Source organism: Schistocerca gregaria, chromosome 2 (assembly GCF_023897955.1).
Source record: "Schistocerca gregaria isolate iqSchGreg1 chromosome 2, iqSchGreg1.2, whole genome shotgun sequence".
Taxonomy (NCBI): domain Eukaryota; kingdom Metazoa; phylum Arthropoda; class Insecta; order Orthoptera; family Acrididae; genus Schistocerca; species Schistocerca gregaria.
This window is the reverse complement of record NC_064921.1, coordinates 756988829-757007676: the sequence shown is the minus strand read 5'-3', so window position 1 is coordinate 757007676 and position 18848 is coordinate 756988829. Positions and strand designations below refer to the sequence as shown.

Sequence of the window (18848 nt, the reverse complement as noted above, 5' to 3'; positions counted from 1 at the left end):
GGCAGCAGTGTAGAGATCACATTGATACCGGAAGAAATTTTGGAAACGCTATCCATTGAAATAACAGGAAAAGTAATTGGCGTTCACCATTATTTACATGCTGTTTCATGATATCCTGAAATACCTTTCATTTTTATAAAAGCTTTGTGTGATCTGGTTTAAAAAAAATAAAGCAGACGACATTGTGCAATTAATTATGAATATTGGAAAATATTAAATAAATATTGTTTAGCAATATTTTTTGAGCTCCAGTGAATATTCCATGCAATCACAATTGCAATCTGAAAGAACATCCACGACGAAAGACATTTTACAGTGATGATGACACTGACAGAGCACTTCTCAAATGGTTACATGAGCGGATTTCTATTATCAAGGAAATGAAGGACCAGTGGAATGTCACAACTGTTGTTTACAGAGACTTGGTAACCATGCTGAAAAACAGTGTCATGTATCTGCGTCACTTTGACATTTACTACTGCAGTCAATAAAATTTGCTTGGCTTGCCATAACAGTGTGTAATTTACTTTTTTAAGTCACCTCATATTACTACACTTTAATCAATTTTACAACTAACTAACATGCACTGAGACATGAGAAGGACTCATCTTCCCCTGATAATAGTAAAAGACATTGTTAGTTGTCATGCAACATTATTTCCAGTATATCACTGTGTCTTGAAAATCATTAATGCAATATTTGAACTCACTATTGTTACAACTGGTGAACTGCTTGTATTTATACTAAGAGTAATTCTTGGTGACTGTTTTCATTAAATTTCATTGCCACAAGATATGAATAAAAGTAAATTTTAGCACAGTAAACTAAATGTTCACAGTTTTATGTTGTAGTGAGATGCATATTTTTACATTCTGAATGAAATATTATTAGAAAACTGCAGCTTTGTGGCGTAAAAGTTTCATAAAATAACTGAATAAATGTTATTATAAGGTAAATAAATTAATATATCACATTAATACACTTTAGTCCTTGAGTTTCATCACTACAGTCATTTTGGTGATGTTGAATGTTGTACATAGTTTTCACTGTGTATACACATGAAAAATGTAATCAAATACAAAAGTCAAACAATGAAATGTACTTATAAGTTTAAGAGCTGGCCATAGGCTCATACACACAGATTGGCAGAAGACTGATGACACTGGAACCTGGGCCACATTATTCTAGTAGTTAAGAAAGGTATGTGTTTTGAGTAAAATTACTTCTCAAAAAAACATAAAAGATCATGGGACAAGCAAATATAGTCAAAGTGGCAGAACTGGGAATCAACATTCATATGAAATAGATGAGATATACAGTCTGCAGTGCTGTAAAATGAAAATGGTTATTATTATTATTATTATTATTATTATTATTATTATTATTACAGTAATAATAACAAAAAGAAGAAAATAAAACAAAGGGGGAGGGAGAAAAAGAAGAGCACAGAACCTGTAAAATGAAAGAAGAGTATGTGAAATTTCAATAATACATTTAGTTCAAGAAGGGAGATAAAATTTTCCATAATCTATGAGACATTAAGCAAAGGCTCAAACATACATGCTATCAAATGAAAACATAACAGATAATGACATTTTCCCAGCAACCAATAGTATTCTTACAGTGGACATGCAATTATATCGGTTATGTGCTTGCAGGTGAAGGATGAACTAGAAATATTGGAGTCAGCAGTTAAACACTTTCTGCATATTATGTTCTACCAATGTGGGGAAATATTTTCCATGAAGGAGCTTGTTGTCTTCTGAGAATCACCAAACTGGAAACCACACAAAAGTACACTCACTTTGTCATACAAGTCTTCTTCATGAATTGCACTTCCATCACCTTCAGTAATTATGATTTGTTTTTCCCATTTCTCAAAGTCATATAGATACTGTTTGAACATTGACTTAATTCTTCTGACTCTTGAGTGCTGAATATCATTACAAACGAGATACTCTGGTGAGAGAAAAGTAAGTATAAATATTTCAGAAAAACTTTTACTTTGTACTAAATATTCTAAAAAAGGAATACCAAGACAAACAGTATGCATGACACTTAAAGAAATAAAATAAAGACAACATGGAAAGTATAGATTGCCACTGACTTGCAGACAGGCACAATGGAAAGAATGCTACAAATAATCAGCTTGTCCTAAGACAAAGTCCTTAATCAGAAGTAGAAACCACACACACATCCACACAACGCACAAACAGATGACCACTATTGTCTTCTGTGCACCACATTCTACACAGCTATGACCACTAACAAGTTGTCTGTTCACACAAATGTCCCCACCAAATTGAGGCAAAGAGAAATTACCCCACGCAGTTGCTGAACATACAGCCCAACACGATGTTCTTCACTTTTATCACTGCTTCACAGCCCGTGCTATCTGGATTCTTCCCACCAACACCAGCTTTTCCGAACTGCACAGGTAAGAACTCTCTCTGCAACATATCCTTCATTCCTATACCACCCCTGGCCTAAACCTTCATTATCCAGTCCTCCACCTGCCTATCCACTTCCCTGCTCCCACTACACTACTACACTTGCTGTCTATCTCACTAACACACTCAGATAGTCCTTTTCCCTTTATCTACTTCTACTTCAGTTTCTCCCCCCTCCCCTCATCCCCCCTTCCCCCTCAGCACTGCCTTCTGGTACTGCACCTAGCTACCCTACCCTGTCCCCACTACACTCCTCCATATTCCCATAGGCAACACTAGAATCTTCCCCCACCGCTACCCTGCAATCCCACTTCCCCACCCAAAACTTTTCTGTATCCCTAACTTTTATTTAATTGTTGCTTCTGAAAATTGGCTTGATATCTCCAGAGGCAAGGATTTTGCTCACACGTTCTGTGATCTGTCACAAGTATACGGCCCAACTACGACTGCATCTGTGGTGAACAGAAATCTAGTTGGGGTGATAGACAGTGGTCACATGTATGCGAGTTGTACTTCAGTGAACTTGTGTGTGTGTTTTCTACTTCTGATGAAGGCCTTTGTCCTAAACCTTTGTTTTCCTAGCATTTTTTCCATTGTGCCTGTCTGCAACACAATGCCTCCTCTATGTGGAGAGCAGCAACCTATCCTTTCCACAGTCTCGTTATTCCATCCTGAACTTTCCACTGTCTGATATTAATAATGAGTGAAAAAACAAAACTTGAAACAGTGAATTAAACAACAGGTGCTATGAAGCAATTTTAAACTGTTTCGATACTTACTAGGATGAAGCGTCTGCAGTATCATGTAAGACTTCCCACCTGGTGCTGCACACATGTCCAGCACTGCATCACCAGGCTCCACACCAAGTGCCAAAACTGGCAGCAGGGACGACCCATTAAGCAAAAAGTAGTCTGCAGTTAAAAATAGTATTGTCAGTCACCAGTGCTTGCTCCATAAAAAACTAACTACAGTGCACTGGCCAACAGAATTTACATATCAGCCTTGGATCGGTGTTTGAGCTATACAACACATAGGAATCCAGAAGTGATAAACTAAGAGAGTTGTATTGAATTTTATTGGTTTATCAAATATCATAACTAGTACAAAAATTAAAATACAAACATTCATTTACTATATAACTATACTGAATAGATACATTCCAAGCATCAAGAGAAAATCTCCTCATCATTGTTAACCTACATCAGAAAAACAGCTATAACATATAAGAGAACCTACATCTAGTAACACTGCTAGAAACATCAAAAACCATAAAGAAAGTAGTTCAGATCAGCACAGAAAAGAGCTCAAACATTCCCATAAAGCCCTCAGACTTTAAGACTGAAGCATGCACAGGTAGAGCTATAACAATAAACAATGACTATTTTGGAAACCAAAAATTTCTTCCCTTAAAGGAAAACAAAATCATCATCTAACACATGCTAATCACATAAAGAGTATTACACCAAACTGAATAACTTAATTTGTCCTACCAGGCTGATGTTTTCATTTTTAAGACGATGTGTTTACAGTCATCAACAGAGTATAGGCTAACATGAACATTTCCAAGAAGTTAAAACTGTATGCCAGATTGGAACAAAAGAACCAGGTTTCTCAGTAATATTCCTCAGACTATCATAAAACTGAACTTTCCCTCAGTCCTACCTCTTAGGGGTGTTAGTATCATAGCATCAGGGGAGTGTTTCTGTGAAATTTTGACGGTATGAAGAACTACTTGCGAGTTTAAACATTCAGTCAGTTCACGAGCTGTACTAGCACAGAAAAAGTATTAACATTAATAGAACCAAAAAAATCAGTCACAGTCACAACTATTTTATTTTTCATTCGATGATTAGTTTCGGGCTGAGACCCATGCTGGAAGTTCGTAAACTGTGAATATATTGCTAACAAAACACAGTGTTCATATCCCAATCTCTCGCAAATGTTCATTGCAACAGACATGACATTTTTGTGCACAATACTTTCACAACTGACCAAGTATCTATCAGGTGCTCCTTCATAGACATGTTTCCTGGCTGATATCCATCCACCATTCGAAGCACCTAATAAAAATGACTAGAACAGTTGTCAAAACGTGGTGCATAAAACTGAATCCACAGTCATCTGATTATCTAAAAGTAGGCCATCCACTAATTACAATGGGTAAATTTTCATAAATCATAAGATAATAATCAGACATTTTAAAGCACTGACAAGAATTTCAAATGTGAGCATGACATTTTTAAAGAAGTGCCAAGCATTTCTAAAACCCTGAACTATAAAGTAAAAAATCTTAAACAGATAATTAGCTGTTTCAATCAAGCATTTATAAAGTCACACAATACTATTATCACCCATTCTATATTAGAGGAAGAGATAAAACTGTTAACACTTGCTTCAGTGATGTATACGTAAAAACTGTTTGCTCTCTCACTATAGAAAGTAACAATGAAATTTAGCAGATAGTTTCACTTCTTTCCTTCTCATCCCGTCCGCTAAATCTCCACTGACCTAGGGTTCCGAATGACTTCTGCACTGCACCCCTTTCCCTAAACCTCCCCAAGTCCTTTTCCTTCACCCTTCTTCCTTCCCCTTCAACGCTTCTGCCAGAAGTTAAATATTGTGTGTGTGTGTGTGTGTGTGTGTGTGTGTGTGTGTGTGTGTGTGTGTTTTCTCCTGTCATCACTTGTGAGTAGATTTTTTTAACAGTTCATTTATATTATAGATAGTTTAACTTGTTAGAGATATGTGCCCTTAGACAAACATCCAAATTACATACAAATGGGGAAATGGAATTTATTAATCAATTTGTTTAGTAAAGCAGAACTAAGGAATAATGTTCATTACATTATAGATATAAGGTAAGCCTGTGATGCTGAGGCATGGAGGAAAGAAAAATTTTGGGATTTTGGGAAACGTGGGACTGGGGCATAGAGATTAATTTAGAATAAATTGGAATGCATCAATATTAAAAGTGTAAAATCATAGTATGTGATTTAATTTATATTTTAAGAAGCCAATTTAGTATGTGAAAAGTTGAAGGCAGAAGTGACACCACAAGGTTGACCAATGACACTGAAGGAATAATGAGCTGTTCAGAAATTACAGCTGACAATAGGAAGGTCTGAAACGGGGCAATATAGCAGATGTTACAAATGCAGAAGTCAGGGAAAATACATGGGTTAGGTTGGGTTATTTGGGGGAAGAGACCGATCTGCGAGGTCATTGGTCTCATCGGATTAGGGAAAGTTGGGGAATGAATTCAGCTGTGCCCTTTCAAAGGAACCATCCCAGCATTTGCCTGAAGCGATTTAGGGAAATCGCGGAAAACCTAAATCAGGATGGCCAAACATGGGATTGAATCGTCGTCCTCCTGAATGAGAGTCCAGTGTGCTAACCACTGCGCCACCTCACTCGGTGGAACATACATGATATTATATATGTGATGTGGTGTTTAAACTGACAAACAAAAGTAGATTTTATTTGTAGGTTCCTCTCTGAGATTGAAAGTGTGTTCTCTTTTGTGTTTTGATGTCCATCTGCAATTTTCTTTCAGAATTTGTGTAGTTGGGTTTAGCTGGAGTCACTTCAAACAAGTACCGCTCATCATGTTTCACACGATGGCCCGTCTCAATGGAAAATGTCAGTTTTTTTCTCATTAAAAACAGTTTTCCAAAAGATTTTGTTTGTCCATTCAATGTGATTATAAATTGGACTAAAGCAATATTAGTTTAAATATTAATAGGGACTACAAAACACAAATAATAAATACTAGAGCTTCAACAATCACTGAATAGTGCTCTTGCATTGTGATAACGAGCTAGACGGGGTGGCATGGGTGAGCACATGAGGAAAATTGCTACTGACTCACTGCTTCATGTTTTGCTGTCCTACATTACACTAACTGAGGAGCACTCTATTGAATATACACAAAAAATTCCATTTTAAGAATATTAGTTTGAAAGAGGAAATAGTCTGACTTTTTCGGTTGACTCTATTTAGCTCCATATGTTTTGATTGTCTCCATCAAGGTATTCCAAAATGCAATTGAGAACATCTGGGTATAGAAATGGCAAGGACTATGAAAACTAGAATAAGTAACACAGAATACTGAGAAAACTGACAGCAGAAGATGAAGAAACTGACAAGGATGAAAAGATCTAGCCGAATAAATGACATTTCTTTAAGAGACTGTCTGGCATCATTATGTTCTGCACTCACTTAAAACTCCAGTTGATCCAGTTTTTGGTTCTGGAAATGGCATTACATTTCCTCTTTCAAAAGTGAATACATTCAAGTATTTAGGGAAATTGAGAGATTCTTCACTTTTAATCACAACTGGAAAGTCAGAAGCATCCTTATAGTAATTGTAATGTTGCGATTCAGGAACATAGTCATCCAGTCCCTTCAGTTGGGTAGCAGGGACAAATTCCTGGAGTGCACCAGCTGACAGTCCAATTGAGGGATCAATAATGCGTAGATTATCAATTTGTTGCCGTTCTTTGTCATAAGCTGAGTCTGCACTTTTAGTTCCAGTATGATCTCCCACTTGGTTTGATGATGCCAACCGTCCTTCTTTTGAAGATATATCCTTTTCCATCTTCCTATCCATTTCAAAAACTCTTTCCAGCCGCCTCCGTTTTGTGGTTTCAGATTTTTTTGCTTTAATTCTTTCAGCCTCAATTTCAAATAGTCTTCTTATGTTTATTGCTCCTTGATTCTGGAATAACAATAAGTGAAATTGTGAAAACAACTGCGATCTGAGTAAATAAACAGGTGTATTTGAGATTAAACAATGGAAAACACAATAAAGTATAACAACTATAAAAATCAGGCTGCACTAATACTTACCACTGACAGGCAGTATTGAGTGGCAGGAGAGACATTTAAAAATATTTTAAAAGTAAACTATAACAATATTATGAAACGGGAAGTTGCTACACACCATATAGCGCAGATGCTAAGTCGGAGATAGACACTACAAAAAGACTGTCACAAATACAGCTTTTGGCCAGTAAGGCCTTCATCAAAATTAGACGACACACACACACACACACACACACACACACACACACACACACACATGACTGCAGTCTCAGGCAACTGAAGACACACTGTGAGCAGCAGCATCAGTGCATGATGGAAGTGGTGACTGGGTGGGGGTAAGGAGGGGGGTGGGGTGGGGTGGGGTGGGGAGGGGGAGGGAGAGGGATAGTAGTGTTGGAGGAGGCAGGGCTGCTATGTGCAGTTAGGAGGTTAGGCAGAGGGTAGCGGAGAGATTCGTCAGTTGACCCTAAATAACGAAAAGTGTGAGGTCATCCACATGAGTGCTAAAAGGAATTCATTAAACTTCAGTTATACGATAAATCAGTCTAATCTAAAAGCGGTAAATTCAACTAAATACCTAGGTATTAAAATTACAAACAACTTAAATTAGAAGGAACACATAGAAAATGTCGTGGGGAAGGCTAACCAAAGACTGCATTTTATTTGCAGGACACTTAGAAAATGTAGCAGGTCTACTAAGGAGACTACCTACACAACACTTGTCCATCCTCTTTTAGAATACAGCTGCGTGGTGTGGGATCCTTACCAGATAGGACTGACGGAGTACATCAAAAAAGTTCAAAGAACGGCAGCATGTTTTGTATTATCACGAAATATGGGAGAGAGTTTTGCAGAAATTATACAGGATTTGGGGTGGACATCATTAAAAGAAAGGCATTTTTCGTTGCGACAGAATCTTCTCACAAAATCCCAATCACTAACTTTCTCCTCCGAACACAAAAATATTTTGTTGACACCCACCTATGTAGGGAGAAACAATCACCACAATAAAATAAGGGAAATCAGGGCTCATACAGAAAGATATAGGTGTTCGTTCTTTCCGTGCGCTACACAATATTGGAATAATAGAGAATTGTGAAGGTGGTTCGATGAATCCTCTGCCAGGCATTTAAATGTGACTTGCAGAGTATCCATGTAGATGTAAATAGATAGCTGTAGATGTGTAGTGCTGCAGTGGGAACAGAGAAGGGGCTGGATGAAACAGGACAGTAACTAACAAAGGTTGAGAATAGCCGGGTTACAGGAACATAGGATATATTGCAGGGAAAGTTCCCACCTGTGCAATTCAGAAAAGCTGGTGTCCAGCAACACCAGCTATATGGTGAGTAGCAACTTTCCTTTTCACAATACTGTTACATTTCATCCTGGATTTTCCATTGTTTACAAGTAAACTAAGTTGTCGACATTGTCCTGCAGATTTAGAGAAACACAAACATATACATAAGGTGCCGAAATCTGGCAGCAGTGAGTAGTGAATTCCGCAGGGGTGGGTACTGGGGGTATAGAAGAGGTGTGGGGCAGGAGGAGAAAGGATAACAGATTAGGGGTGGAGGCCAATGCTGTACTGTTGGCTGTAAGAGTGTGCAGGGATGGACTGGGGACAAGATGGTGGGGATGCCAGGTGTACCATTGGGGGACAATTCTAGAGGAGAGATAGAGAAGAGGAACTAACTGCGCATGTACAATCTCGGGAAGGCAAAAAGTGTGGCATGTGTGAGGCTGGAGTGGCAGCAATGAAGGGCACAGAAGGGGGTGGAGGACACTGGCCTAGCAAAGTACACACCCATGCAATTGAAAAAGATCTGATATTGATGGAAAGAATCCAGATGAATGAGCTCAAAAGCAACTCAAACATAGCATGTTGCATGGCATGCTTGGCAACTGTGTGGTCCAGCAGTCTCTTAGCCACAGTTTGGCGGAGGCCATTTAGGCAGACAGACAGCTCATTAGTGGTCCTGGCCACATAAAATCCCACACAGTGGTTGCAGCTAAATCGACACAAGACACAGTGCTTTTGATAGGACAGGAAACACCTTTGAACACCTTTGACAGGACTGGAGCAGTTGTTAATGAGAGGATGTACGGGAACTGTCTTGCAATCACCACAAGAGGCTAGGTTGCAAAAAAGTGATGCCTTGCTGCCATGTGGGTGGTAGCTGTCAAAATGGAGGTATTGTTGGTGGTTGGTAGGTTTGATGTGGTTGGAGGTAGTGATGAGGCCAGACTTGAGGTGGCAGTCGAGATCACAGAAGGTGAGGAGGACCTAGTGAAGTGAATGTGGGAGAAGGTGTTGAAGTTCTGAGAGAATGTGGAAAGGGTGTCCTCTCCCTTGGAACAGACCATGAAGATGTCATCAATGAATCTGAACCTGGTGAGCGATTTGGGATTCTGGGTGGCTTGGAAGTTACTAAATACAGCCTTCTGAAATTCCTTCACCAAAGGAGAAAAAAGTAAATATCCCATAATTCCATATAGATGTAGATGTAGAGGGAACATCCAATTGTACCATTATTATGCTTTCTTCCCATTCCATTCACATATGGAGCATGGAAAGACTGACTGCTTCAATGCCTTTTTGTGAGCTGTAATTAATTTAATCTTGTCCTCATGATCCCTGTGTGAGCATATCCCTAAGGTCATCATTTAAAGTTGGTTCTTGAAACTCTGTAAGTAGGCTTTCTTGGGATAGTTTATGTCTGTCTTGAAGAGTCTGCCAGTTCAGTTTCTTCAGCATCTCTGCGACACTATCCCACAGGCAAACAAACATGAGACTGTTCATGCTGCGCTTCTCTGTATACGTTCAATATCCCCTGCCAATCATATCTGGCATGCATCCTATACACTTGAGCAATATTCTAGAATGGATAATTTGTAAGCAATCTCCTTGGTAAACTTATTGCATTTCCTCATTATTCTACCAACAAATTTAAGTCTCCCACCTGTTTCATCCATAACAGCCTATGTGATCATTCTTTTCATATCCCTTCAATATTATTGACTTTTCCTAATGCATTAGCTTACTGAGAAAGTGAAAAATGAATGTCTGTATACCAGGGACATCACCAGTTTTTGGGGCACTCTGGATGTTTGAGACCATGTATTTCAGTGGCACTTAGAATTCCTAAAGCATGTCTCTTTAAGCCTGGATTAAAACATTCTTTGTGATTACCAAGAGTAAAAAAGTTACAATATTTAAATTTACCAAAAGTGTGTGTGTATAATCATTGTGAATTATGTATTATGTCCTAAACAATCATGAGAACTGTTTCACAATGAATATTTTTCCAAACTAAAACCTACTTTATTTGTATTGGAAATGTAAATAATTACCCTTTATATACATGATTTTATGTAGTTCATTTTTCAAACATTAAAAGTAAATGTATAAACACAAACTAAAAACTATGAAACTAAGAATGAAAATGTAAGAAGTTAAAAAGTCACAAACAATAATTAAATATGGTATCATGAACATTAGGTAAAATAATCCTATAAAGTTTATCCTAATGTGAGCCAAATGCATTTCTCCTTTTGTGAAAATTGGATGTAAATATTCTAGCAACATTTCTTAAGTCTATTTGATCCAACAGTAACTCGTGCACACTGCAAGCTTCTACATGATTGAGCCTCTGCTGTGTTATTGTTGAACACAGATAATTTCTGAGTCGTCATAGAGCAATAAACCTGTGTTCTGCTTCACTACTGGAAGCTAGGCACTCAAGCGTATGTATTACCAATGCTTCAAACATTGATTTCTAGGTATGGAGGTACCACATCCTACCCTTTTTTCTCCAACAACGCTTTTTCCGAGGAAACCTACTTCTTCATGCCAGGTTGATCAAGTATTCCATATCCACACCCTTGGCAACCATATAAATAATTCCTGTTGATAAAGGGATAGAAATTCATGTAGATCCAGGCCCTCGGACAATTGCTAAGGAACTTTTTTTTTCTTAGAAGTTGCAGCTGTTGTAAGTCGAGCTTGAATATCTTAACATTACATTCTTTGTATTAGAAAGAAAACTTTTTGTTCATCCTGAGTGCGTTAAGGCCCTCAGTCATAAATTCAGCTGATGAATAAAGTCCTAAGGCAGTTCTTTTTTCTTCTTGGAAACCTTGTTCAGGATTTCCAGAAGTTTAGTTACTACTTCTCCATTAGGAAGCCAAGTCATATTTTGCCAACCTCAAAAGCACTAAGTAGGCCAATGACTCCTCACATCCCTGATCTGTTAGTTCATTCCCTGCCTTGAGAACCAAAGGACATTTTTTCAAACTGTCATTGATTTATGACCAGCAGAACAACCATCTAGTGGGACATAAAGGCTTGATCTTGACAACATTATTGACATGTCCTTCAGCCACATTTTCAATAATAAGCATAAACTTGACTTCTGCTTCTGTGTTTAAAAACAGTATTCACAACTGATGAGCTGACTCCTCCATAGCTGAGTGGTCAGCGCAGCAGACTGCCATGTGAGGGGGCCAGATTTGATTCCCGCCTGGGTTGGAGATTTTCTCAGTTTGGGGACAGGGTGTTGTGTTGTCTTCATTTCATCCTCATTGACATGCAAGTCGCAAGTGGTGTCAACTGCAAAGACTTGCACCAGACGACCGGCCTACCTGACAGGAGGCCCTAGTCAAACAACATTTCATTTTTCAGCTGATTCCATGGAGATTTTGACAGTTCTTGAAATTTCACAGCTCACTTTCAAAATGAAGCAGACTTATGCTTACCTACTTCATCATTTGTAGTCCCACCAACACAATTTACTAAAACTTGCAATACGGTCTTTTTAGTGAGTAATATAAGCGGATTTGATTTACTGGAAGGTTAGTAAATCCCGCAAACCATTAATTCTTACTGCACAAGAACTTTCAATACATGTAGTTAGTTACACCTGGATATATTTGTTCAATGGTGTCATTTTTTGTCAACTAAGATTCAAGAAATTAAAAAACTGAAATTGCTTTTCAAACAATATGGGAGGGGGGGGGGGGGGGGGGGGCAGGAGGACCACATGCCCATCCTAGCGGTGAAGCCCATGCTAAACACATCTACATCTGTATGTACCCTAATCTCTCTTAGCTTATTCTCATGATTCCTACATGAGATATACAAAGGTGGCAGCAGTGTGTTTGCACAGTCTTCTTCAAATACAGGTTCTTTACATCCACCGAAGCGTATTTTGCAGGATAAATGTCTTTCTTCTGAGGATTCCGATTTAAGTTCCTTGAGCATTTAAGCTATACTTCTGTATGGGCTATAGGTACCCTTTACGATCACAGCAGCAAGTTTCTGAATTTGTTTGATGTATGTTGTTAAGCTTACTTAATAAGGACTTCAAACAATTGAACAGTATTTTACAATTTGTTGCACTAGCATCTTGCAAGCAATTTTGCAGAAACCTTCCAACAAATACAGGGTGTTACAAAAAGGTACAGCCAAACTTTCAGGAAACATTCCTCACACACAAAGAAAGAAAATATGTTACATGGACATGTGTCTGGAAATGCTTACTTTCCATGTTAGAGCTCATTTTATTACATCTCTTCAAATCACATTAATCATGGAATGGAAACACAGCAACAGAACGTACCAGCATGACTTCAAACACTTTGTTACAGGAAATGTTCAAAATGTGCTCCGTTAGCAAGGATATATGCATCCACCCTCCGTCGCATGGAATCCCTGATGCGCTGATGCAGCCCTGGAGAATGGCATATTGTATCAAAGCCGCCCACAATACGAGCACGAAGAGTCTCTACATTTGGTACCGGGGTTGCGTAGACAAGAGCTTTCAAATGCCCCCATAAATGAAAAGTCAAGAGGGTTGAGGTCAGGAGAGTGTGGAGGCCATGGAATTGGTCTGCCTCTACCAATCTATCGGTCACTGAATCTGTTGTTGCGAAGCATACGAACATTTCGACTGAAATGTGCGGGAGCTCCATCGTGCATGAACCACATGTGTCGTACTTGTAAAGGCACATGCTCTAGCAGCACAGGTAGAGTACCCCGTATGAAATCATGATAACGTGCTCCATTGAGCGTAGGTGGAAGAACAAACTAAAATGAGCTGTAACATGGAAATTAAGCATTTCCGGACAAATGTCCACATAACATCTTTTCTTTATTTGTGTGTGAGGAATGTTTCCTGAAAGCTTGGCCGTTCCTTTTTGTAACACCCTGTATAATGTCTCCAGTCACATTCCCTAATACTGATTTTATACTGGTCCTTAGGATTTATTCACTCTAGTTACTTGTATGGTGTGGCATGTTCAAGATGTTCAACACTAATCTTGCACTGAGATATAGGTATTAACTTGCATTTACCTACACTTAAAGAGAGCTGCCATTCACTACACCAAGCAGAAACTTTGTACAGTATTTCTGCATTTCCTTTCAATCATCAAACAACAATGTTTTCCAGTAGACAACCTTACCATCATTCAACAACCTCATGGAGCTGCTGATTCTACCTGATGAATTGTTTGTGTGCACTGAGCACATTAGAGACCCCATTACATTTCCTTGGGGACACACCTAACATTATTTTCATTTCTGTAGAACACTAATCACCACCCAGTATAATGTGCTGGATTCTATTAGCCAAATATTCAAATGTTTGCAATGTACTCTGTATGATGGTATCTTAATTAGTAACCTATATTGTAGTATAATGTCAAACACCTTTCAGAAATCCACTTGTTCACCTGCATCTATTGGTTGCTAGATGTCATTATGAATAAAGCAAGCTGTATTTCATATGAGAAGTTCTTCCCAAATCCATTCTCTTTCTTTGAAATAAACTTGTTTTCTTCCAGGAACACCAGAACATTTTAACTTAGAAATGATCTAGAATACTGCAACCAATGAGCGTGAGTGATATTGGTCTGTAATTCTGTGAGTCTGATTTTTTTATCCTTTTTGTAAAAAGGAGTGACTTGTGTCTTTCTTCACTCAGGCAGGACTAATCATTGTCCAAGAGAGGGTTTAAAAAAAAAGGGGGGGGGCTGGGAAATGAGTTAGTTCTGCAGTGTATTTGGGGTTCTGTCAGGGCCTTGTGTCTAGTTTGCTTTAAATAGTCTTCATTCTTTTGTTTTAATAGCAGGGATACTAATGTCATTACCTCTCATATTTTAACCTACATGGTTGTCAAACTTTGGTGTGGAAGTATACTCATGTGCAAATCCATTGTTAAACGAGGAATTTAATATTTCTGCTTTCTGTCTACTATCTTCAGTGTTCGTGGAATTTAATATTTCTGCTTTCTGTCTACTGTCTTCAGTGTTAACATTAGACAGATCCACAAGACACAGAATGGAAGTTTTGAACCAGTTCACTGACCTTATAATGACCTGAACTTCTAAAGATTTTCTGTCCGCTCTTTCGCCAGAATCTGACTATGAAAATTATTTCCAGTGTCGCACACAGTGTTTCTTACAAAGACGCGAGTTTCTATTCACTTTTCTCTGCCAATTTCCTGCAGTCTCTTTTGTAGTGATAATATGGCACTCTCTGTATTTGCAACATTCTCTGAATGGTACCATTAAATCAGGATGAATCTTTGCAGTCTTTTACTCTTGTACTTTTAACATACTTACCTATATCACAGTTTGTAACATGTTTCAGCCTTAACCACAACTGATCTGTATTTGCCAGATCTGAACTAATTTTTCTCGGTTCATCCTTTAAGTTGATAGTGACACTATCAGTTCAACCAAATGCATACCGTCCTAGCTTTCCTGATGACCATTTGGCCTTCAATGGCCATTGTTTCTGTACTAGCATATGCTCATTAATCCAGCTCTCATTAATCACATTCTTGAAAATATAAGGTCTGATTGTAGCAAAGATGATTAATTTGTGGCCAGGAGCTCTAAAATATTTCTTTCATGTGCGGGTTATTAGAATAGTTGGTTGAAGCAGTTGTCAGACAATGTATTCGGTATCTTTTCACAAGATTGATTGTCCTTACTGCCAATAATGTATGTATGGTTTTTCCCAGTCAGTGTTAGTCAGTTTAAAATCTCCACCTACTGCTACTGTATGTTTGAGGTATTTCCATGCAATACAGTTTAGGTTATCTTTGAATGATTATATGACTGTTACAACTCAATTTGGTGGTCTACCTCCACTGACCCTGACTTCTCTTGTCCATGTTAGTTTGCATTGAAATTTAGTTTGAATCTCGCTAGCCTTGTTGTTTTGATATAGCGCAGATGCTGAGTCGCAGAGAGGCACAACTGGCATAGTTGCGCCTATCTGCAACTCAGCATCTGCACTATATGGTGAATAGCAACTTTCCTTCTCATAATACTGTTACATTCCGTTCTGAATTTTCCATCGTTTGATAGAGTTGATGTTTCTCTTTACAGTAACACTGACCTTTCCCATGATCTTTCTTACAGCATCTTTCTTGATGATTTGTGTCACTTTGCCAAATTTAGGTATTACACTATAATCTCAACATCTCTATAATCTTAATAACTTCATAACTTTGCTCTCTTATTGCATATCTTGTTGAACCTACTGACACATGCTGTCAAAATAATTATAAACAGTTTTTGAAAGGTTTCCAACTTATATAAGCAGAGAGCATATAGCTTATTATATGCTGAACAAATAACAGTTTGATACTGGTATAGCTCGAGCTCTGCCTAGAGCCCACAATGGCTTCAGAAAAGGGAGGGGAACATATGACAATCACACAATATTAACATGTGATATTGGGACAGCCATTGCATTTGTACTGATGAGCAATCCCTCTCAAAATATACCGAGGGTTTCAATGAGACCTTTGCAGATCGTAACTACCCTCCCAACCTTGTACAAAAACAGATCTCCCATGCCTTATCTTCCCAGTCACCCAACACTTCCCAAGTCCCACCATCCAGCAACAGAGGTGCATTCCCCTCATGACTCAGTACCACCCAGAACAGAGTAACTGAATTACATTCTCCGCCGGGGTTTTGACTACCTCTCACCCTGCTCTGAAACAAGGAATGCCCTACCCACAATCCTTCCACCCCTCCTACAGTGGTATTCCACCGACCACCAAACCTAAGTGGTACAAACCTACACAATATCCTCATCCATACCTACACAACCCCTGTTTCCAACTCCTTGCCTCATTGGTCATATCCCTGTAACAGAGCTATATGCTAGACCTACCCCATACATCTCCCACTGCTCCAGTCCGGTCACGAATTCACTCATCCCATCAAAGGAAGGGCTATCAGTGAAACCAGTCATGTGATCTAGAAGCTAAGCTGCAATCACTGGGCTGCATTCTACGTAGATATGACGACCACCAAGCTGTCTGTCAGCGTGAATGGGCACTGACAAACTGTGGCCAAGAAACAACTGGACCACCCTCTTCATGAGCATGTCACCTGACACGATGTCGTTCATTTCAATGACTGCTTCACAGCCTGTGCCATCTGGCTCCTTCCCACCAACTCCAGCTTTTCTGAATTGTGCAGGTGGGAACTCTCCCTGCAATATATCCTATGTTCCCATAACCCTCCTGGCCCCAACCCATTTAGCCCCTTTCCTGTTCCCATTCCAGCACTACACGGCCATTATCTCACCAAAACACACAGTCTTTTCACTTCTCTCTTCTTCTACCCCATCTCCCCTCTCTCGCCCACCCACTGTCCAACCTCTCAACTGAACCAAGCTGCCCTACTCTCCACCTCATCTCTGCATCCTCACAGCACCATTTTGCCATTTCCCACCCATATCCAGCTATCCCTCTCCCTTCTCGCCCCAGCCTCCTCTTTACACCCACCCGGTTGTCTCTCCCATAATGCACTGCTGCTCCTAGTCTGGTTCCAGCTGTCAGTGAGTGTGGTCGTGTGTGTGTGTGTGTGTGTGTGTGTGTGTGTGTGTGTGTGTGTGTGTGTGTGTGTGTGTTTGGCCAAAAGCTAACTGTCTGAGTCTTTTTGTTGTGTTTTCCTGCAATTCAGCAACTCCACTATATGGTGAGTAACAACTATCCTTTTCCACTGTATTTCTACATGAAACATTTCCACCTAACACCACGACAAGAGATAAACATTTTTCGTACACTGAAGCATAAGTAGTGGGGAGAACTGCTGATACCCTCCTTATCTTCATCCTCAAGTAAATTACAATAATGTTAACCCTCACCAAATGAGACAAAATAGACTACTGCAGCATTAGAATCTGTATCAGACCAATGCCTTCAGCACTGAATAATTCTCTGCTTTTGGGTGCAGTAAAATTGGCTTTCATGTCTGATATTAGTTTCTAATGGATAACTTTATGTAGTGAACATTCCAAACTTTTGCACACGCCAATTGTTCAGAAATTAGCTTAGCCGAGGAAGCTTCTACAGACCAAACAGACGTACCAGCATTTAGAAATTCCTTATTCCCCTTGGCTATGTAACATCTATCTATTCACAGAATGTGAAACACCAAACAGCAACAAATTATTTAGCATGACCACTCAAATTTAGTGGACAGATGTGATTAAAATAGTCACTTAAGAGGTCAAAAAAAATGTCCAAATGTCCAAGCACAACCGTCACATGTCAGTCTTTACTTAAATTCCCCAGTAATAAGAAGGTACAACTATGTTCATGTTATGAATATAATTCAGAAGATAGTTGAGCTACAGTGATACAGAAATTCAGCAAGTTTTCTCTGGATTCCAGTGTGGAAGGCATACAAGAAATGAGTAAGTAAATATGCTTGCATGGAATGCAACACATTCTGGGCATTTACTTAACATCAGTTTCTGTGTGTCCAGCTGCATCCCTGAGGGCATATAACAAGTGGAAAGAGGAGCATCAAGAAACACAATGACAAAGAGACTGCCAGTATTATAAACAAGTGGAAAAGGGGTAGAAAGGTAAAACAATAACAGAGAGACTGCCAGTTCCTTCTGAGAAATCTTGATTTATAGATTGAACATGCAGTGGAGGACACCTAATGTTGAATCATACAGATGTGCTACCACGTGGAAACACCCCCAGTCACCTCCGCACAATAGGAGTCAGAAATTCCCCAATTTACTAGTGTGAATCACATCAGAAGGTTACATTCTTCATGTGGTATGGCTATCAGTGGGTCATTACGTACAACAGACTGAGCACTTAAAAACACTGTTTCCTACTAGTGTTATTGTCTTTCGTCATGAATTGTCACCACTTTTTTAAGGAACTATTACCTACATACATAAGTGAAATCAGCACATTTCAGGAGACATTTTTTTTACTAGTTTTACATATTGCATAATCTTTACTTTACATATGCAAGCAAATAATCTGAAGATTATTTTGCAATATGACTAGTACAGTATATCTGTATTATTCTTTACTTTTTCTTTTCTTCAATAATTTAAAAGAACTGCACTTGTCATCTGTTGTTATGATTTGATAAGTGCTCTGCATATAACTGGACAAATTTGTTTCAATCACTAGCTGTAACACTTATGTAATACTGTGCTAGACACATGGTATGGACACCAAACAACATGAGTAATAGCAATAATAATGATGAAGGCTTTGCTCCTTGTGGTCCAAA

General features: G+C 38.8%; 1 protein-coding gene across 2 annotated transcripts in view; it reads right to left on the bottom strand.

Moving 5' to 3' along the window:
- LOC126334956 (5-methylcytosine rRNA methyltransferase NSUN4) overlaps nucleotides 1-18848 on the bottom strand; it is an 83516-nt gene that overhangs the window by 22525 nt on the left and 42143 nt on the right. For both annotated transcript variants that reach the window (XR_007564792.1, XM_049997707.1), the window contains exons 3-5: nucleotides 6669-7167; nucleotides 3230-3361; nucleotides 1805-1959 (exon numbers count right to left, since the gene is read on the bottom strand). Coding sequence is in view for 1 of the 2 variants with exons in the window: in XM_049997707.1 (XP_049853664.1) it covers nucleotides 1805-1959; nucleotides 3230-3361; nucleotides 6669-7167 (786 nt within the window). In the remaining variant the exon portion in view is untranslated. The remainder of the gene's footprint in view (nucleotides 1-1804; nucleotides 1960-3229; nucleotides 3362-6668; nucleotides 7168-18848) is intronic.